The sequence below is a fragment of the Xenopus laevis genome, chromosome 7L (assembly GCF_017654675.1).
Source record: "Xenopus laevis strain J_2021 chromosome 7L, Xenopus_laevis_v10.1, whole genome shotgun sequence".
Taxonomy (NCBI): Eukaryota; Metazoa; Chordata; class Amphibia; order Anura; family Pipidae; genus Xenopus; species Xenopus laevis.
In genome coordinates, this window is record NC_054383.1 from 83455424 (window position 1) to 83477771 (window position 22348).

At 38.7% G+C, this 22348-nt stretch overlaps 1 protein-coding gene across 6 annotated transcripts in view; it reads right to left on the reverse strand.

Annotated features, from left to right (window-relative positions):
• Window positions 1-22348, reverse strand: part of LOC108696467 (centrosomal protein of 164 kDa) — a 49431-nt gene that overhangs the window by 1746 nt on the left and 25337 nt on the right. For 5 of the 6 annotated variants that reach the window (XM_018225872.2, XM_018225874.2, XM_018225873.2 and 2 more), the window contains 16 exons: window positions 22242-22348; window positions 21866-21943; window positions 20111-20221; window positions 19891-20013; window positions 18664-18807; window positions 18462-18545; window positions 17268-17336; window positions 9532-9716; window positions 8827-8968; window positions 6806-6873; window positions 5265-5460; window positions 4110-4217; window positions 3715-3823; window positions 2323-2619; window positions 490-556; window positions 131-247 (listed from right to left, as the gene is read on the reverse strand). The exon at window positions 22242-22348 is cut by the window's right edge and continues 110 nt beyond it. In XM_018225872.2, the coding sequence (XP_018081361.1) occupies window positions 131-247; window positions 490-556; window positions 2323-2619; window positions 3715-3823; window positions 4110-4217; window positions 5265-5460; window positions 6806-6873; window positions 8827-8968; window positions 9532-9716; window positions 17268-17336; window positions 18462-18545; window positions 18664-18807; window positions 19891-20013; window positions 20111-20221; window positions 21866-21943; window positions 22242-22348 (2005 nt within the window). The remainder of the gene's footprint in view (window positions 1-130; window positions 248-489; window positions 557-2322; window positions 2620-3714; window positions 3824-4109; window positions 4218-5264; window positions 5461-6805; window positions 6874-8826; window positions 8969-9531; window positions 9717-17267; window positions 17337-18461; window positions 18546-18663; window positions 18808-19890; window positions 20014-20110; window positions 20222-21865; window positions 21944-22241) is intronic. The other variant, XM_041569272.1, reaches the window with a different exon arrangement.

Genomic DNA, 22348 nt, shown 5'->3' on the forward strand with positions numbered 1-22348 from the left:
GTACCCTCTCTAATACAGTAATGTCCTGTTTGAGCACTGGGGACCACAACTATATTCTAGATGGGGCCATACTAGTGCTAGTGCTACCTGATTGTGTTATTGTCCTTTTATAACATTATGGGTAGGATACACTTTGGGGTCATTCCTGAAGGTTGCCAGCCACTTCTTGTTGGTGTCAATCATAGCCTGAATGCTACGTTTGTCTGTGTGATGTACAGCCGCGTTTTGCACCATTCGAACCTGCTCTCTGTGCAGATTTGCAGAAACAGAGAAATTACATAACATTACAAATATACGCTGCGTTTCCAATTTCCAATCTACATTTTTATTTCTTTCCAATATTGACAACTAGTGTTCAGATTGTTCTTTTCCCATATTTGTTCAACATCTATTTAGTAAGTTAGCTTTGTGGATACACAAATACTCCCATTTTATTCATACCTACTAAGATTTTACAAACACATGAATTTGCAGCGCAATTGCACTCACCCAGCAGGAACATATCCAAATCTATTCTCTTGCAGCTGGGGTTGATCACTGAATGGAGGCGTTCCTCCTATAAAATATGTGTTGGAACATGTGAATTGACTAATAAACTGACAGATACACAAAGATCAGAGATCCAGGAAAGGCTAGAAATAATCACCTTCATGCCCAAGCTCAATTACTGATACAGAGTTGGACTGAATGAACATCCCAGGACCCAACATATAATACAAAGCGGAATTGTTTACAATATATATTGTACTTAAAGTGGTATACAGTAAACACTGTTTTATCAGTGGACCAACGTTTAAATTCAGTACAGGGATCTTCGTCAGGGTGAGAACGATTCCTGTACGGAATTGAAACGTTGGTCCACGAATAAACCTCTGAATGATTAGATATTCTGTCTAGCCTGATTGATTATGGAGTGCCGTCACCGATGGGGATATTTATAAAGCTTAACAGACTGGAACCCAGCACTTGGACTATACTTTTGGTTGTGTGTTCCTAATTATAACAGGACATTCATATATATTTATATATATATATATATATATATATATATATATATATATATATATATATATATATATATATATATATATATATATATATATATATATATATATATATATATATATATATATATATATATATATATATGAATGTCCTGTTATCGGCGCTCACCATTTTTCATACAATTGCATTGAAGAAAGCACTCACGGCAACAATTTCAAATTGCGAAAAAAGAGAAGAAACAATATTCATCCATTATCGCATCAACGCGTTTCGATCTACAGAAGATCTCCTGTAGATCGAAACGTGTTGATGTGATAATGGACGAACAAAGTTTCTTCTCTTTTTTCACAATTTGAAATTGTTCCCGTGAGTGCTTTCTTCAATGTAATTATATATATATATATATATATATATATATATATATATATATATACATATATATATACACACATATAACAAACAAGGGAAAGTTGTGCTCACCACTAATTTTTAAAACCATCAGGCGGGGGTGCAATGAGGCTGTGACCACAAAATACATATAGTCAAATACAAGAGTCCTCTGCACTCAACCCATTATCAATATATTTAGGACAGAGACATTTTGTGCACACTGCTACTGAAAAGTGCCTTACCCTTTAAACAAAACAGGGATTGTTTGTCCATATATTGCAATATATTTAAGCTGGCCAACTACGTCAAAGTCATCCCATATCTGGCCAGTCCTATGCTCAATTTCATCTGATTCATTTAGAATTCTATTGCTTCATTATACATTTTACAAAAGGGACTAGTTTTACCTGCAACTTAACTTGCTGCTTTCAAAGTAAACCTCCATACTTGGCTGCCCTTTTATTAGACAGGTCTTGATAAGTGAAAAAAAAGCTGGTCGATTTACGGCTGACGGCTTGAGTTTGTAAGCCGAAACGTTGAAATAAATCGACCAGCTTTTTTTCACTTATCAAGACCTATGTGTGCGGAAGTTTTTTTGCTTTATAGATATGAATTTTTGTCCAGCACCTAGGCATCAACATGGCTATCTGAGTGCACCTATCTAGTTATATGTCTATATATATATATCCATGTTGTGGCCTTGAGAAAGGTCCCTGAGTGGACCGAAACGTCACGTTGGCTGTAACTGCACATATTTAAATACAATTCTTTCACTGAAACCCCTGGAGTTGCTGATCTGGCAATCTGGAAGGTAGGAATGAACTTGTATAGGTATAATAGACGTCTTTGTATAGTGTAAAACGAGAGTAGTAACATTAACACATTGTTATATTTTAAGAAGAGTAATTAAACTATATCCTGGCAGACCTGGGAAATACTTGCGCCATTTCTTCATTAAGATTGCATCCACTGACTTAGAAGGTGAGGGTCCTGAGGGTACACTTGATGGTAAACTACTGCTCCAAGCGGAGGACTGAGGGACATTGAGTCGTGTTAGAGTGTTGAAAGAGGACAGAGGGATGCCTGGCTCTGTAGAGAGAGGGTCATTGGAGAGAGACCCCAGTGAAGACAGGACCCCATTTAGTTCTCCTGTGATGCGCCGTAGTGAGTCTGTCAGACTGTGCACTTTAAATGGAAGAATAGGCTGTGCCCCGAGATCTCCACCTGTTGGCACAAGATGCAGTTTGTCTATGACAGTAATGCTAAAATGCTTCCTAAAAATATTTATTTACAAAAGAAGGTCTGAAAAGAAGGAAGCAGAATTTTCAAGATGATTTGTAAATAAGTGACCTAAAACCTACTGTAACCTTCAAATAAATACAGTTGATCTAAATATGCTCATGATCCTTAACAGAAGCAGTAACTGGGTGGCCCCAAACCTAAACACAAATGTGACAGAAGGGGGTATATTTTGGACATTAAAAGGGACAGAGCAAAGGTCTGTTCGATCTGTTGAACATAAGGAACCACATCATGTTAAGTAGATGAATATGGCTTTAGCGTTTAAACAACAGCAGCAATATAGTGGATTGCTCTAGTGTTACATGCAGTATCCACAAGAGGGCTTAAAGGAACAGTAACAACAAGAAATGAATGTTTTAAAGTAATGAAAATATCATGTACTATTGCCGTCCATTAAAACTGATTTGTTTGCTTCAGAAACACTACTATAGTTCATATAAACAAACTGCTATGTAGCAATGGCGGAAATTGAAAAAAGCCTATATGGCACAGGATAAATAGTGGATAACAGATAACACCATTATGTTCTACAGAGCTTATCTGCTGTGTGAACTGGGCCTTTTCTCCTTTGAATGGCTGCCCCCATTGCTACACAGCAGCTTATTTATATAAACAATCGTAGTGTTTCTGAAGCAAACACAGAAGTTTTACCAGAGCAGGGCAACACTGCATTATAATTGTATTACTTTAAAACTTTTATTTTTTGATGTTACTGTTCCTTTAACATCTAAGAATTATACGTCACTGTTTTCTTCTTTTTAATGGATTCACAAAATATTAGCACAAAGTACGATCAGATTAAAATCCATAAAATGCGACATTTAAATAAAAACAGCATAGTTTATATAAGGGCTACTACTTGCATCCACCTCTACGATCATTTTTCTGAACCCCTGGTTCACTAATAAATGGGGCCACCCTTGAAGGGGTGGGCAGCCCCAGAGACTGGGAACTAGTTGTTTAGAGGGACTTATAGAGCTGCTGAGGGAGAGAATGAAGAGATCAGTTGCTTCTTACTTGAGTGCAAATCATTGTTTATGATACTGCAGGAGTCATCTGAGTCGCTTAAGTCAAATGTCACCACCTTTTTATTTCTCCTTCCTCTAACAAGAGCATCATCGGATATCTGCAAGGAGAGAGAAGAAGTCTGTTTATTGGAAGTACTGGTATTGCCATACAGTATTTGATAAACTCTTCTTTCCTGGTAGAAGTTTTGTTCCATACGTGTTTCTTGTATCTCTTGCGTACGAGGATCAGATTAAGTACAAAACAAATATACAATTTTTGAAGGGCCACAGAAGTGTGTCAAGAGGGAACATATACAGTATAGTGCAGAGGAGAAAATGCTGAGGGTACTATTCATGTTGTTCTAACACTCATGTATAAAAACAGGTTATAGGTCATTCCCTCACCTCTTCCAGAAGCGAACTCTCAAGCTCCTGCAGTCTCTGCTCTTTCTCTTGCAGCAAGACCTGCCCCTTCTGCATGGTGCTCCGGAACTCATTTAAACTGTGTGCTTCCTACAGGAGAAAAGGGAAAGCTCAGGCAAAATGCACCGGCCTTCAGTTCAGAATCATAGAAAAATACATCATAAACACTACATTTTTTAACTTGCTGGCCGTGAAAATCACAATGGGTCTCAATGTAAAATGCTGCCACAGGCCCTACTATTGGTCTCTTCAGTTTACACTATTAGCCCACATGACGTGGACGTCTGTCTATTGAAATTAACAAACCAAATGTATAAATATGAAGTTCACTGTCTGAAACATTCTTTTGGGAAGGATTTCCACTAGATTGTGGGCCAATGATGATGGGATTTTCTTCCATTCCTTCAGTTGTCCAGTTTAAAATCACTTACAGTTGACAAGGGCAGCTTTCGGCGGCAGAAACGTCAACAACTGACTTGCTGACAAGGTAAGTTCCTAAGATGGTCAATGACCTCTTCAGTAGACCAGTTCTACTGCCAATGATTGTTGATATTTGTTGCTGTGTGCATTATTATACTCCTGTTTCGACAATGGATGGGACTTAAAGAGCCAATTTCACTACTATCTTGTTAATCCAACTCATTTATTCCTCCATATCACTCTGCCTCTGCATGTACATTAGGCTTATGCTTCAGCACCTTATAATTGCAGGCTTAAACCCCTACATTCTCTGTGGTTCTGCCAGTTACTGTCGATGTCATATACAAAGGATAAAAAAAAAAACCAAAACCTCTGATTTGCTGAAATAACCTAATTATGAACTTACAGCAATGAGATCTATTATCTGGCATGCTTGGGACTTAGGCTTGTGGATAAGGGGTTAATCTGTAATATGTAGCTCCATGGATACAACCAAAACACAATAGCACTATTTGCCATTATCATGGCTATACAATAGTTGAGGTTAAATGAAGAATAAGGTAGTGTCTTATTGCGAGAAAAGCAAACCCATTAAAAATGGCTGGACTGACATTCTAGATAACAGATCCCATGCCGGATAGAATTGTAAGATAGAATACTAAAATTATTTCCTTTAAATAATGAATTTGCAGTTGTGTTTTCATGCTTCACACTTACCTCTTCCAAGTTCTGCTTCACATCCTGGAGGAGATGTGAGTGCTTTGGGTCCTGCGTCTCTCGCATGCTGTGACACCATTGTTTCTTGGCTGCATGGAGTAAAGATTGGCGGTGACACAGTGAGCGGGTCTGCAGGTGTAGGAAATCCTTGGCTCTTTGTATTGAGGCCCCCTGGGAGGAGATGTAATGACGGATACTGAGGGGAGGAAAAGAGAAAAGGGGAGTCAGGGAAGGAGAAAGCTGTATGGTGGGAGAGGAATCATGGACGAACATAAGGTAATTTCAGAATTGAAGGCAGGACAGATCTGATTGAACACACTGGGCAAAACTCTTTGTCCCTCTTTAGAAGGAATATATTGATGTCAAACCCAAGGGAAATGTAAATATAACACAGCTGGGTGCAAATCAGGCTGACTGTTCTAACAGCATTATTACCTGATTATATACAGTTATGTGGTTACACAACAGATCTAGTCCATGTAGCATATAACATAACTTAGTTGATTAGCCAGCAGTATGGCAAGTGTTAGAATAACATCTAATTAATTGTTTACCGCATACACAATTAACAAAACATGAAGGGAATAGCCCTTGCCATTTTAAACATATTCAGCTAATACAAAATTTTGGGAGTGTAGCCCTTCATCATGGTTATAAGATTAGATTAAATCATTTTGGATCATTATGGTCTTAAAGGTGCATCTTAAATTTACTTTCAGTATGTTAACTAATAAATATGAACACCAATTGAAATTTTTTTTTTAAATGCCTTCTTCTTTTTTCAACAGGCCTCCAGCTTTAAAATGGAAGTCACTGACCCTGGCTGCCATAAAACTATTGCTCTGTGAGGCTATAATTTTATTGTTACTTATTTTCTTTCTACTAAGGCCTCTCTTATTGATAATCAAGTCTCTTATTCTCCCACTAACTGGCTGCTAGAGTAAATTGCACCCTAGCCACGAGATAGTTGAGAACAAAAAGATAAATCATTTAAATAAAAACAAAAAAAAATTAAAAAATGAAAAGTCACTTTGTACATCATACTTAAAGCGAAAGGCAAATTCTGCCTTTAACTAAAGTTAAAAAAACATACATTTTGTATATTATATATGGCAGAAAATTTCAGCTGTTATTCTTCTCAAATTTTACGCTGTGTTGCAGTGGGTACAATGAGACTACAATGAAAAACACAGCAGGGGTAATTTATGGAGATGCCCATGTGCCCCCCCCCCCAGCCCTCTTGTATACAGCACCGTGAAAAGCAGGTCTCAGCATTCCAGTTTGGAACATACAATTGACCTGCAGCAATTTCTTATATTTTCTTATAAGGAGGCTGGTAAAGTAGCAATATGGACTAATTATAAGAGAACTACAAGGGAAGAGAGGGACACAAAGCAAGAGTAGACGCATAATGCTGGATTTCTTTCCCTTCCATGGAGAAAATGTAAACACATATTGCGATGTAGAAAACAACATGGAACCAGGAAATACAAAATTGAAGATGCATAAATGTACAACTACAGAATAATAATCTCACTTACTCATCCATTTCATTATCATTTTCCTGCTTTTGGACAGAAGACATGGCATGTCTGAGAATATCTAAATGCTAAAACAAGGCAAGAAAAGAAAAAGAAAATATTTTATGATTAGCATGCAAAGCACGAACAGTCCAAAATTTGCATTATTAAAAAATGTCTTTTTTATTATAATGAAACATCTTTCCAGTAAACCTTTAAAAATATACAGCATGGTTCTGTTTTACTCAGGTTAGTCTTCCATACTAGACTGCAGACTGCTCCATCACCTCTGCCCAGGGGCACAACTACAGAGGAAGTAAACTCTGCAACTACGGAGAACCCTGAAGGTATAGGGGAAACTACATTCACTATGTTTATTTGTTTCAAATCCCGACTACTGCCTTGAGGGTGTTGTATCCTGACATAGTATTCGACTGCCCTGGAATTTCACATAATAAGCCAGAAACATAGAATTCACAGAGAGAGACTTTGTAACTTTGGTGTTGGAGAAGTCATTGGCAGGAAAGGGGTGAAAAGTATTAAGGAAATGTATAAGAATAATGGATTTATAATAAACAACAGTTTATGCCCTATATTCAGTCATTGTGTTTTTACAGTCAACCTCCAATACATTTAGGAAAGAACTGTCTTATTTGTCTATCACATTTTTTATAATTCTCCTCTTCAGTATTTTTGTGCAGTACAACACTAGAGATCCCCAGGCTTGCACCCATAACCACATTTGAAATATTACCTACAACCCACCAAATACCTGTACTTGCATTTTTGTGAGTAGCCTGTGGGTACTTGACCCACTGCAGGGATATAGCATAAAAACTAATGCAGCTATTTTTTTAAACTATCACCTCCTGAAAAGCCAGTATTTTTTACCCGACTGCACATAAAACAATTCATAAACTCGTGTGGTTTCCAATACCACCTTTATGCTGATTATACTTAGATCTATCTCTCCTCTCCTGATCTCAACCCAGGACTCTTAACTAGGGTTTCCTCCTGTCTGTCCGCTATCTCTACTTGGATGTTGCGACGTTACCTTATATTAAAAGTCTCCTAAACGGAAATGATTCTCTTTTTCCCAACTAACACCTGTAACAATCCAGAAGTATCTATCATAGTTAACTATTCCACTATCACACCGTATAGCCAGGCCCGGTGCCTTGGGGTTATCCTAGATTCTGCCCTGTCCTTCACTCCTCATATCCAGTCACTGGTTAAATCATGTAACTTTCACCTAAGGAACATATGCAAAATATGATCATTTATTACCCAAGATTCCAACAAAATTCTTATTCACTCTCTCATCATATCAGTCTAGACTACTGTAACTCTCTATTAATTGGCCTTCCCTGCAAGAGACTGTCACCTCTCCAGTCCATAATGAACACTGCTGCAAGGCTTATTCACCTCAGCAACTGCTGCTCCTCTGCCACACCACTCTGGCAATACCTGCACTACCTTTCAGAATAAAATTCAAACTAATGACCCTGACATCAAAAGCACTTCATAACTCTGCCCCACCCTACATCTCTGAATATTCTCTATATACTCACCTAACCGCTTTCTTTGCGCAAAGGTTGTGCTAACAATAAACCACTTTGAGCCGTTAAACCTGCCTACAGGAAATTCCTTGTTCTTCATAATCGTGTTTTCCATTGAATTAGTACCTGAGGTGGAGGTACGTATAAGGATTTGGCTGAAAAAAGTTAACATCGCTACGTTTAAAGGTAGCAGTCAAACCTTTCTACAGTTTGTATTCCACCAATACTCAAAGTAAAAAAATAAATAAAAGATTTGAATAAATACGACACTTAGTTCCTATAAAAGTTTTAATACTAAAGTTAAAAAAAATCAATATTATACATTGGTTTCATTAGTGATATGGAAAATAAAGGATACAAAAGTAAATTCTCATTAGGATTACTATTAGGAATAACAGAAGCAAAATTATAAGTAGTCCATGTAACTACAGCACCTAATATATCAGGCCCAATACGTGTACAGCTGACTGGGCTCATACTTACTGGAACTGAAGCTCCATGCACTGAACTGGTGGATGCAGTAAGATCTTCCAGCCTGAGTGCCGGATCCATTCTGGGACTCATCCCAACTCTGGTATCTTCTTTTAAATCAATGTTGGTTTTTTCAGTTTCTTCTTCTAAATCCCTGTAGAATAAACAGCAGGCCTTATTTACAATGCAGGATGCAGCTTTCAAAGTGCAATGGGTAATTTATTTTGTTCTTTTCAGGCTGGGTCTTACACGGAGTAAGTTCCCCTATGCTCTGCACTCTGTTCCGGAGCACAGAAACCTGTGGCTCCCCTCATGAATATATAAAACTGCATTAGCTAGGGGCAGGTGGGAGAGGCATTTAGGCAGGCCCCTTGTGCATCATTCAAATATATATATATATATATACCAGCATATAAAAGAAGATGCCTTCCACTCTCTAAATATTTGTGTGCTGACAGGCACAGAATTAGAATGTCAGTGCACACACAGCAGATTTCGGATCAGAAATGCTAATTATGTATTTTCACATCCAAATCTACTCTGTGTGTGGGTTGATGGGCTGATCACATAGCTGTCAGGGCACACACATTCGGACAGTATATATACGCCAGCAGAGAAAGTGACCCGACTTCTATTAGCCTAAAACAGAATACACAGTTATGAAAAGAATCTGTTAGTCTCTTCTCAAAGAATTATCCTTAGGGACTGAACTTTTACCTGACTTTATTCAACAGTTGGGTGTAGCGGCTCTGCAATCGTGCCACCTCTGTCTCCAATTCAATTTTTTTGTTTTGGGTTTTTTCAAACTCGTTTTGTGATTTCTCTATTAAGTCTTGAAGCTGTTTCTGCTCGACTACTAGGTCCTCCTTTATCTTCAGGTTCAGAGAAGAACGTTTCATATCCTGGGTTTCAAGAGAATAGAACAATAAAACATAATTGTGTTTCATTTCTGACTTTTAGAAGAATGTGTTAGTGCAGGGGTAGCAGGAAAGTTCTGGCTGCTCAATCATCAGTACAATCAGTGGCTGCTGAATTTAGGTTCTGATGAGGGTGGCTGCAAAAATCATCATTGTAACAAAGGAGAAACTATTACAATCAAATGTGTGTAGGTGCTATTCAATCCTCAGTAGAAAATCAGGAAGGCTTGTAAGGTTAAGATTTGAGCTCAAACACCAGTTCAGAGTTCCCAGGCTAACACAGCAGAAAATCCATATGGATTACTTAACCTCTAGGCCAGCGCCTCCTCCCGAGAAACAATTAACCAACTGAAGCAGGCATAAGTAGCTTTGTGTTCTATGAGGAAAGCCACACTGCAAATTATAACTCAGTAGCTACAAGTAGTCCGTTTCAAGTGGCTCAAAAAGATAGTCCTAAACTAATGGTGCCGTTTCGGGATGGCTTTTAGGGGGTTTTTTCTCCAATAAAAAAACCTGGGTTTTTTTATCAGGCAATGAAAATACATGGCGGAATTCTTATTTTTTTTTCTTTAAAGCATTTTTCCCTAATGCAAAAAATGAGCTAATTTTTTTCCAAGTGGAAAAAAAAACGTGGTGAAATTCTACTACAGATTTGTCAACATTTTTGTCACTGGGGAAAACAAATTTCACAGCGAAACTGCAGCTGACAAAAAGCTTGCTCTTCCCGATGTTACCTGACTTACTGCTGTTTTATTCCCATTTGAGGTTTATGTCTAAATTTAGCCTGCCGACAGAAGCCTAGAGAGCACGGAGCATGTGCATGGTCACTGAGCACTCAAAAAATGGCCTAAAATATCACAAAATGGCAGTCTCCTGCGGACAACATTGTAGGCATGGCTCATTATTGCTCTTGGAACTTCTTTGCAGATACAATAAGTTCAGTAGGTGTATAAAAAAATACAGTAAATTCTATCCTTATTCTTTCTTAGGTTTTAGTTCACCTTTAATAATAACACATTATTGTGAAGAATTAGATAATAGTCCCTTTCACTGTAACTGTGAGGAAAAAAATAGATAGCAACAGTTTAAAGGGCATGCAAAGGCAAAAAACTAAAATCACATTTTTACTTTCTTTAATGAAAAAGAAACCTATCTCCAATATACTTTAATTAAAATATGTGCACCGTTTTTATAAGAAACTTGACTGTATGAAGTGAAATTCTCCCTTCATTTACTGCTGTGGATAGGAATTGTCAGACTGTCCCTAACTGCTCTGCAGGGAAACAATCATACTTATGAACAGCAGGGGGAGCCCCCCACCTTACATCCCACCCGTGCAGAACTCAAGCAGCTTTGTTTGTTTTCCTGTAGAGCAGTCGGCGACTGTGTAGAGATTTGTATTGAATTTTTGCCTTTCCATCCCCTTTAATGTTTCCAACTCCAGCTGCAGTGACAAAGATCATGGAGCCAGATTTAAACAGATAAACTGGGATTCTATTTGGAGGATTATTTTGCTGCAGTCACTGGTTCTGCAGAGTTGGAGAAAGTTTGTATAAACAATACAAAAACTATAAAATCCACATTAGATTACATGACAACACAGGACCCAGTGCAGTCTACATATTCTGATTGTTAATCAGTCTTGCTGTATCGGCTTCTGGCAGATATTATTTGACTTGTGCTGTTTTCATAATTTAGGATGATCCCTAAGCAGCCCAGACTACACTGAGCATGTACACAATCTTGGTCTTGCTTAACAAAGTTACAAGATGGTGATCCCCTGTGGCCAACTTTGAAAGCATAAGTCACTTGTTTGATTAGGCTTGTGATGCAGTAAGTTCATGTTTATGTTTAGTATACAAAATACAGCATTTCTAGCCTTATTCTATTTTAGACTTTACTTCCCCTTTAAAACAATAACATGACCTGTATGAGAAAGAGGCCAATGGTATAGGTGTGGGTAAAGAAACCAATGTTATAGGCATGTTACTGGTGGGGATATCAATATCTTCACTATCTACACCTACACTGCCTATATGGACAAAATGCAGGTCAGCCACAATGGTAGTCCCTTAAGCAAACTACTGGTCACAAATTAGTTACCCTGGTCAATATTAACGTGATTTGCCAGCCTGTTCTCTGAGCTGGACTACCCAGACCAAGGTAGTCCTACAACTGAACCCAGTATGACCCACATAACATACTGATACATTGGTCCAAACCATGAAATGTGCCTGCCTAGGTAATCCCAGACTGAATATCTAATTAAGATAACCTGCCCCTGAATTACACCGGACATTGGTATGGGCGCAAGGGGAACTGCTACTTGTAGCAGTTGGCATATGTTTTGAATTCTTTGTCTCATAGGTCTTGTCAATATGTAATTATTGCTTGTTTGAGAAGGGGTGCTGTCTAGGTCACCACAACAACACTCGTGATAAGAAATGGTTTTGGGTATAGGCCCACCTGTATTTGGGGGGTGGGCAGGGTGGGAAGGGTCGGTGTTTTGTTTTGTTCAGTTAACTTGCTTGCACTTACTCATTGTGATCTTAACCACTTTATCTATACAAATGGCTGGCAACCCCCACAGATACAGTCCGGGGGTGCTCCTACTCTCGATATGCAGTGATTGTTTCAGTAATATGTATACAACCTCACAATGGGGCTAGTTAAACTCTTGTCCTGGAATGCAAGATGACTCAATTCAAAAAAGGGCACTAATTCTTAACCAGATCTATAAACATAAACCGACATAGTGCTACTCCAGGAGGGCACAGAGCAGAAACTATTGTCTCTAAAGAAATTTTGGGTGGGCCACGTGTATCATGTCCCCTTTTTATCTTATTCTTGGAGAGTCTACATTTTGGTTTAGAAATCATTGGTATTCAAACTAGTACATGTTCATATATAGACTACTATGGCCGGTATGTACGGCAATACTGCATTGTAAAATTAATAAACAAGCCCTGATCCTGGTGAATGTCTATATCCCACCCACGTTTTCTATAGACTCAAAGGCAAGTGCCCCTGTGAAGGGATCGGCAATAAATAACCCAAGAGACTGAAATTTTTAACCAATTGCATTTGTAAGCAATATATGTTTTAAGTGCCCCAATAGGCACAAAGCGCGTTAGGCCTTCATCTGTATTGTCCTAATAAATGTAATTGAACTTTTAAACCACTTTTTGGTTTACTTTTTTGAAAAAAACTCACATCCTTTTGCTATTCTCCTGTTACTCCCCCCAGTCATGGTGCTCTCTCAAGAATTGACTTAGCACTAGGATCGGCTGACTTTGCTCACCTAGTCCAATCTATCTCATACTTACCCAGGGCTCTTTTAGACCATCCCTGGTGACAGATCCCTCTACTATGGCGAACATGTTTGCAGAATATTATAAATGGATCTACTCCCCCCAACCCAATAGTACTGACAGTAACCTAGAACAGACACTATTCTCCCTCAATTGTCTCCTGAGGAAGCCAAATTCCTAGAGGACCCACTCACAAAAGCTAAAATTGATTTAGTCATCGCAGGACTCCCAACTAATAAGACTCCCTCCCCTCACTGCCAGGAGTGATTATCACCCCCATTTAAGTATGGGAAAGGCTACAATGCAAAGTATGTACCCCCTGCCTAAAGTACCTGGCAAAACTCCACTCTGGAGGAACCCTAACTTGCCTCATATGAGAGACCTAATTAGACATCTCGAGGACCTGTTGGTAGAGGGTAGTTTTGTCTCCCTAGAACAGTTAAAAGTCAAACTGAACCGCCAAGATATACAATACGATACTTTCGATACCAAAGACATGCATTTTATGCCCAATTCCGGTCATTCCAAATTACACCTATACCACAGGCATGGGAAGTCAGACTTTGGACTCCAGACCCCACCAAAATACAATCTCAGCTGTACAATATAATGCAGTCCTTCCAACCCTCCCCATTCAATAAAGTCAAACAAAAATGGCTGTCACTTATCCCCTCACTAGAGGAGGAACAATGGGAAGAGGCCATAGATAACTTGTACCCCTTCTTAATATCTCTTAGGGACAGAATGGTCCAATTTAATATGATCCATCAAATATAAATTACCCCCCTGAGGCTCAAAGCTATGAGTATATTAGACTGAGCCAAATGTGTGAAATGCAGTAGGGTCGAAGCCGGATTCCTCCACTTGATATGGGATTGCCGGAGAGTAGCAGCCTACTGGACAGAAGTCATTCGTTGCACTAATATATTTCTATCCTTTCCTGGTATCAAGTCCCCTGAGACTTGTCTATGGCGTATTATAGATGAGGCAGAGCCCCCTACAAAAATCCAGAACACTTTTACGGTCTATTTTGTTCTATGCAAAAAAGTTAGTAATAATGAAATGGATGAGCCCCAACCCCCCTACACTTCAGCAATGGATTGACTTATTAAATGGTACATTGCCTTTAATGAAATTGATGTATAATGCTAGGGGAACACCTGGGAAATTCCAGAAAATATGGGAACCTTGGTTGGATGCCAACCCTCATGCATCCCTACCACATGTCTGAGCTCTAGGTTTGCCCCGAAGCATAAGCTGATAACCAGTAATTGTTTCATGCTCCTCTACGTTTTGAAACTGTCACTGTATATGTGAAATAATTGTAAACAGTAGTCACAACAAAAATGGTATAGGCATGTGTAAAAGACAAGCACTGATTCACAGAATCCTCCATTTGTGGTCAGAGACCAGTGAAGTGTGAGAACTGGGAAATAGCCAACGTTATAACAGACTATTGCAGCAATTCATGGCTATATTATTCCAACAAACCTTTAGGGACAGCCCCACTGAGTTCTCTTTCTAACAAGGGAGACTGTGTTCAACAAAGGGTCAGGCTTGAGGATAAACAGAGCTGTGTGTATGTGGCAGAGACAAATTCATAAAATAATATAAAATCCATTACAGAGCTCCCTCGTGCCTGACAGCTCTACAGCTTGTGCTGATTTTTCATCTGTCCAATGGTACAAGGGCGTGTGTTCCTGTACTTGCACCTGTACAACTATTAAATAAGCCAGTGTCTGTGTATAGTCTCGAGGCTTTCGTTGTAAGAGAAGAAGTTAATTATTTGATGATTTAACAGTGTAATGAACAACTCCTGCTTCACAGTAACTCTCCATTCAGCCACTAATTGAATAACAGCATTTTCTTTGCGCTAGTTCAAAATGCTGTGATGGCAATATTAAGAACGAGCTAGAATAATAACCAAAAATGGAAATATTGCTCACTCCCGTTGCCATGGAAACAAAGATTTTTTTTTATGAAAAAGTGATTATTTATCTATATATAACTGTTAGAAGAAAGCCTAAACTGCTCATGATTTGGGATATATGAAATATATATACATATTCATATATAAGTATTTTGTTTAGTTTCCCAAAACATGCTTTATTTAATTAAGATCTGCAGTGTGTTTTTGATTGTTGCTCTAAAATTGAACAGTGACTGGCAAATGGTAACTAGGATGGCATGCAAATGTAGTTTAGTATCTTACGAGTTATCTTGCGGCATTGAAAAATATCACTACAGAAATTAACTGGCCTTGCTTAGATCTCAATTTCAGGTAGTAAGCTCCTGCATTGTTCACATCTGTAATCCCTGTTCACATCTCATATCCAGACTGACACTAACCACATTGTTCACACCTCATATAAAATGCTGAAGGGGCACCAGCATTGTGTCACTGTATGTAGCACATCTTGGAGTGGTCCTTATGGGTTTCCCTATTCTGCCTTCCCTATGCTCCCTGTGTGTGCCATACTCTGCCTTCCCTATCCTCCATGTGTGTGTCATACTCTGCCTGCCCTATGCTCCCTGTGTGTGCCATACTCTGCCTTCCCTATCCTCCATGTGTGTGTCATACTCTGCCTGCCCTATGCTCCATGTGTGTGCAATACTCTGCCTCCCTATGCTCCCTGTTTGTGCCATACTCTGCCTGCCCTATGCTCCCTGTTTGTGCCATACTCTGCCTGCCCTATGCTCCCTGCGTGTGCCATACTCTGCATGCCCTATGCTCCCTGTGTGTGCCATACTCTGCCTGTGGAACATAAGCTTGATAAGGGTTTGTTTTGGGGGTTTGTTAGCATATGAAAATTGTTGTTAGGGGCCCCTTAGGTGTTAAATCATGTGCTGGGGGGAGATGCTTTGTTATCCACAGGGGATGGTGAGGCATATGGATTTAAGAGGGGATGGTGAGGCATATGGATTTAAGAGTATGTCTTAATATTATTTACCTTTTTTACATATGAGTGATAAGTCATATCCCTGCAGTGAGTACCAACCATTTGGCTTTTTGGGGTGCTACCACAAGTAATGTGGACATGGCCTTGTGGTAACATGGGTGTGCCTTAAAGTGGGTGTGGTTTTAAAATAGGTAGTGATCAACACTGGCTTCCCAGAGGGAGCACCAACTATCACAGAATGTCCTCTTGAGTATTACCTCTATAGGCCCGAGCTTTCCAAACCCCTCAGCTAGTTTTATGTTATCTTACTGCAAGGGATCTTTGACCCTATTAAACATGGGTCCAGAGTTGGATATGGGACATGGGGAAGATTTGCTAAAACAAATTCCTGAAATTAATAGTATAGATCAGTATATCCATGTTACATTTTAAACAGTGTTGATTTGACATCAATACAGGCTGGCACAAATTCATCCACATTATCCAGATGTATGCTTAAAATGCAACTTAGATCAGAGCATACTTGCATGTCGTTGGCACTGCCCCAAAATTCAGCAACTTTGGACTACAATACTTACCTACATGAACACCTCTTTTGGGCTACCAAACATTCAGGCACCTGCATTCTGACAGCTGGGGAACCCTGAGGAGTGTGCCCTATCTTCGAGAAAGAGACTGTGCCTACAACAACTCTTACATTATACTAAAAAGCAATCCTATAGACTTGGAAAGACACCAAGCCTCCTTCCTTGAGCTTCTGGATTAAATTGACGATATGCTCCCAAAACAAGGCACAAGGATTTGAGAGCTGGCTGACCCACAGCAGTGCTGCACTTTAAAGCAGACTACTATCCACCACAAACAAACTTTTAGTCAAACTGCGTTGTATGGTTGTAATAATTTGTATCTTTGAGACAGGAACGCTCATCATTATCCCTCCATTCCTCTTACACCCATCGCCTCTTTTTGCCATCTTAACCTCTTTCTTCTTTCTCTTTAAATTAAAATGAAAAAATCAATAAAGAACAACTTAAAAATAAAAAGCAGAGACTGAGATGGGAGAATATGTGTGTAAACAAAAAAAGTAGTTGGCCAAGAATGTTTGCATTATATGTTTCTGAGAATGAACATATAAAGGGAGAAATGCAGCCTTCACTCATGTGGTTGCTGATATGCAAAAAGAAGCAGTTTCTAGTGCCATTCCCTTCTGTTTAAGTTAAATGACGTATTCATGAGGTGAGGAGTCACCAGTATAAGTAGGGAGATACTTTCTTTTCAGGGCTATAGTTTGCAGGTGCATTTGATTACTAGGCTTGTCTATATACCTCTGTCCTTCTTCCAAGTTCCTTCTCTTTCCTTTCCAGATTTTCCCTCCTCTGTCGCACATTTTCTTCCTGTATGATTAGAGAGAGTTAAGATTTACAAGTGTTAGGGCTAGTCCACACGGGGAGATAGCGACGCGTTTGCGGTCGCGGCGACAAAGCGCCGCGACAGTCGCCTGGCGAGGCATTTTCAGGCGACTGTTGAAAAGCGCATCGCCTCGTGTGGTTAGCACAGGCGTTTTTACATAGGCGCCCATACAAAACTGTCGCCTGCGCCGGTCGCGGCGACTGTCGCGGCGCTTTGTCGCCGCGACCGCAAACGCGTCGCTATCTCCCCGTGTGGAATAGCCCTTAAGAAGGTCATTCACTGGCTGTTTTTAAATGTATCGTACAGACTGCCTGTAGATCAAGCTGATGGTTACTGTGCAATATGGCCATGAAACAGGATGATCACACTCCACTGTTCTGATCTCAATGATCAGAGGAAGGAAATGAGAAAGAGCTGAAGCCACTCTTAATTCTCATGCACATACACTAACAAGGTGTATCGGTGATGAAAATTCTGCATTTGGACACAACGATGAACCCACTGGATTAAAGGGGTGGTTCATCTTTAAGTTAACGTTTAGTATGTTATAGAACAGCTAATTCTAAGCAACTTTTCATTTGGCCTTCATTTTTTTTATAGTTTTTGAAGTATTTGCCTTCTTCTTCTGACTTTAAAGTTTTCAAATGGAGGTAACTAATCCATCTATAAAATCAAATGCTCTGCAAAGCTACACATGTATTGTTATTGCTACTTTTTATTACTCATCTTTCTATTCAGGCTCTCTCCTATTCATATTCCAGTCTTATTCAAATCAATGCTTGGTTGCTAGGGTACTTTAGACCCTAGCAACCCCGAATGCCGAAATGGCAAACTGGAGAGCTGCCAAATAAAAAGGTAAAAAACTAAAAAAAACACAAGTAATACAAAATGAAAATCAATTGCAAATTGTCTGGGAATAGTACTCTCTATCATAATAAAAGTAAATTTAAAAGTGAACAATCCCTTTACAACTCCCTGCTGAAGTGACATACAAAGCCAGACCAAATCTGAGCATGTGTGACCAGCTTTAGGCAAATATTTAGCCTGCCTGCAAATACCTAGTCAATTTCCAAGTCTTATTTTCTCTGTGCCTTATATTCTAGTCTTACCTGGCTGTCTAACTGTGCGGTTTTCATCACTAGTTGCTTTCTTCTCAGTTCGAGGTTTTGCTCCAAGTCTTGCAGTTTGGTTTCCTGTAATGATTAACAAACGTTAAGAACAACAAAATAACATCCATCTAAAAACTGCATGCAGTCTTGTAGGGGAGAGTGATAGAAATTCTTGGCCTTCCTTGTACTATATGATGGCCACCTTTTCTTTGTAGCTGTTTCGTCTCTCCTCTTGTTGCCTTTGCAGTTCATGACGTTCAGTCTGTAGCTCTTCTTCATGAAGTCGCCTTATCTTTTCAAGTTCTTCTTGCAAACTCTCAAGCATTCGGGAACGTTGAGTCCTCTCCTGAGAATTTATTATATTTAAAATATCCTATCATATTTACAGTAGAAACCCAATTTTACATTTTTCAAGAGACCAGGAAAAATAGTGTAAAATCCCGAAAAATGTATGATATTTGAAATGTGTTAAAACAGCTCTTCAAGAACTCAAAATATATAAACACAGGAGTCTGTATTACTTTGAAATACAATATTTACTGAGCTAATAACAAGGCTTAAACAATGCAGGCCTCTCTGACAGTCACATGCACAACCTAAAGATACAAGTGGTTTGTGCATGGCTGTGTGAGGTGCAGACTAATTGGAACTGACTATTTACACACATAACCAGGCCAAACATAAATCTTTTTAGTATTTTAATTGCTAATTTCAATAATAATAACATTCATAGAGGACAAAAAGCCATTTTTGGGTACATCAGGACAACATTTTGGAATACAAACCAGAAATATATGATGTAAAATCCATCCAAATGCATTATAAATTGCATTTGCATTGTAAATTACAAATTTGGTAAAATTTGGTAAAAATTAAAATAATGTTACAGAAAATTGAAGTTTCACTGTATTCTAAAGGGATTATTTACAAAGTCCCACACAGTGTGCAAAGTGCTTCAAAGGCCACAATTGGGCTAGGTGCATAGTTCAAATAGCCGCAGGCCTCTGCGCTCCATTTCAGAGTGCTCTTGCACTCCCATGGTCAAGAACGACCCTTTTATGTTTTTTTAAATGTAATTATAATGTCTTGATAAGCAACAGCCACCAGGTTTGGACTGAATGCTACAGGGCAAGACTCTCATCAATACAGTGCTGCTGAATTCAGTGTTGTATTGTTGGGGTCTCTTTGATTCAAAACAGTGTAGAGTGCAGAAAAAAAAAGGAAACACTGTTTTTTTGTTGGTTTTTTTTTTTTTGCTCTTTGCATATTGCTTTTACAATAGCATTGTCCTTTGGCCTATTTTACAGGTATTGCTCCTATATCATACTGTAAAAGTAAATAAGAAAAGCAAAACAAGTTAAAAAAAGGATAAAAGAAAGTACTGAAATCAGAAACCGTTATTTTGTATCATAAGAAGCAGAACCCTTACCTCCTCTTCAAATTGGTCTCGTACCCTCTCAAGCTCCTGCTGGTGATCCTCCTTTAATCGGTCCAACTTCCTTTCATGGTCTCTCTGAACCTCCTGCCGTTTCTCCTGCAGCAGGTCACTCATCTACAGAATGGAAAGGAGATATTCAAGACTGGGTCAGGTATGAAAGGGATAACAAAGGGCTATTTCAGGATACGAACTAGTTACACTTTTGCCTTACTTCTTTTTCAAAGTCCATCAGCTGCAACATTTTCTTGTTGGATAGACTTAGCTCACTGAAGGTCTGTACTTCCTGTTGCTGGAGCCTTGAATTCTGAAGTTTAGACACAGTCTATGAGAAAGCAAAGGCAATGTGAGAGTAGAAATCATAGAAATCAAACTAAGAAACAAGAACAGAAGAAAACATGTTTGCTAATTGACAAACTATTTTCCTGTGTAGTTCGCTAAGACTCAGTTACGTAAATATGGGACATACTGAAGTAAACAGAACCCTCTAAGGCAGGGTGGAAACAAATTGCAAATAACCTTCCTCTATTGCAGAAATGCCACCGATCCCTGAGCTCTGTTTTGGAGCAAATGATCTGTGCTGCCCCAAATAATACAATAGTGACTGCATTCTACAGCATTGAGTTCATGAAGGCCAGGAGGGGGCGAACATTCACACACATGAACACAGGCAGCAACAGGGCTCTTATAGCCTGCCCTATGGCAGGTGGTAATGACAGGGCTGGCCTGTGGTCTCTGACACTGCGGACTGTACCTTGTGCCAGATTTTTTTTTGTCTGGTGCAAGGTATAGCCAGACCGGAGGAAGAAATGCTTGCTGAATAAGCACTACTTATTGCATCATTGTACCCCTGTACCATTACTTACAAGTGTGTGTGTGTGTGTGTGTGTATATATATATATATATATATATATATATATATATATATATATATATATATATATATATATATATATATATATATATATATATATATATATATATATATATATATATATATATATATATATATATATATATTATATATATATATATATATATATATATATATATATATATATATATATATATATATATATATATATATATAGCACTTTAATAAAGGCTAAGAGTGCTAGCAAAACGACTGAGAATTAGCTGATCATATCCTGAGAATTAGATGATGCATTTTGAATAAAGCATATTTCCCCATATATGTAAAGGTCTCATACATCCCTCATGTTCCTTTAAAGTGGCTGCTGGGTGACACATGAAACTTCCATCAAAAGTTCCATCAATGCCAAAGACAGTCTCTTAGAGAGCATGATTTAGTTAGGCTGACTGTTTATACATTTCAAAACTGAGGGCAGCATAGTAAGCAAATCTTGTGACTATCACATAAGGCCAATTTATGCCTCTTAACAGTGCACCATTCCACGCTACAAGGAGTGTTTGTGGTTGAAAAGCAATGTGCTTACCACCTGTAACCATAAGGCCCCCTTGTACTTCAGAGCTCCGCTCCTTACACTGTATACAGGTGAACACAGGTGCAAGGGAATTCTGTGTCAGCATTTTTGCCTACCTTTCAAAAAACTCTGATGTCTCCAAACCATACATTGTTGGTGAATTACATCTCCTGAAAACATTCGTCTACTATACTATACCTAAACACACATACAACAAATTCATATAGATAGCATTACATGCCTCCCCTGACCACTCATGAATACATTGGTGCTGAACACAGGCAGTGTCCTATTTATGAGGCGATTGCGGTTTTCTGTGCTCCAAAATGCAGCAGAGACCTTGGGCAATTCATGTAGCATGGAAGGCAGGGCATAAAATACATAAACATGGCAGATGACTCTAAGGCAGAAACGAAAAGAGAGAAAAGGCTAAAAAATCATTTGTAATCCTGGGGTATATGTTAATGCTAAAGGTATGGCAACTGAATAAAGTGGCATACAGAAGGAGCAGATCATTTTCATACCTGATGATGTGTTTGCTTGGCTTCAGCTCTCAAGTTTTCTAGTTCCTGTGCATGCTGTTTCTCAAGATCTTCTAATGCCTAAAAGGGAGATAGCAGGTCAGATGCGTAATAAGCTATTATACTTTTAGTTCTCAGAGGAAAACATTGTTTTCAGCATAGTTCTGAAGAAAACATTGCACACGGTAACCAAAAAGTGTACCAATGTCATTTGCATTATATAAAGATCTGTGCAGTCTGTTATCTGCTCGCCAAAAACAAATTTGCATTAAACTGTAAACCATCCAAGAAAATACAAAGAAAATGCCAATGTGGATGCACTGATTGTACAGAAAGAAGAGAAATTAAGAGGCACTAATTCACAAACTAATTCACTTACTTCCTTAGTTTCCTGTCTGAGTTTCTGTCTCATTTCATCAAGAGCAGCATTTTTCTCCTTATCCAATAGCATTTTTTCTTTTCCTATTGACTCCTCGATATCTGGCT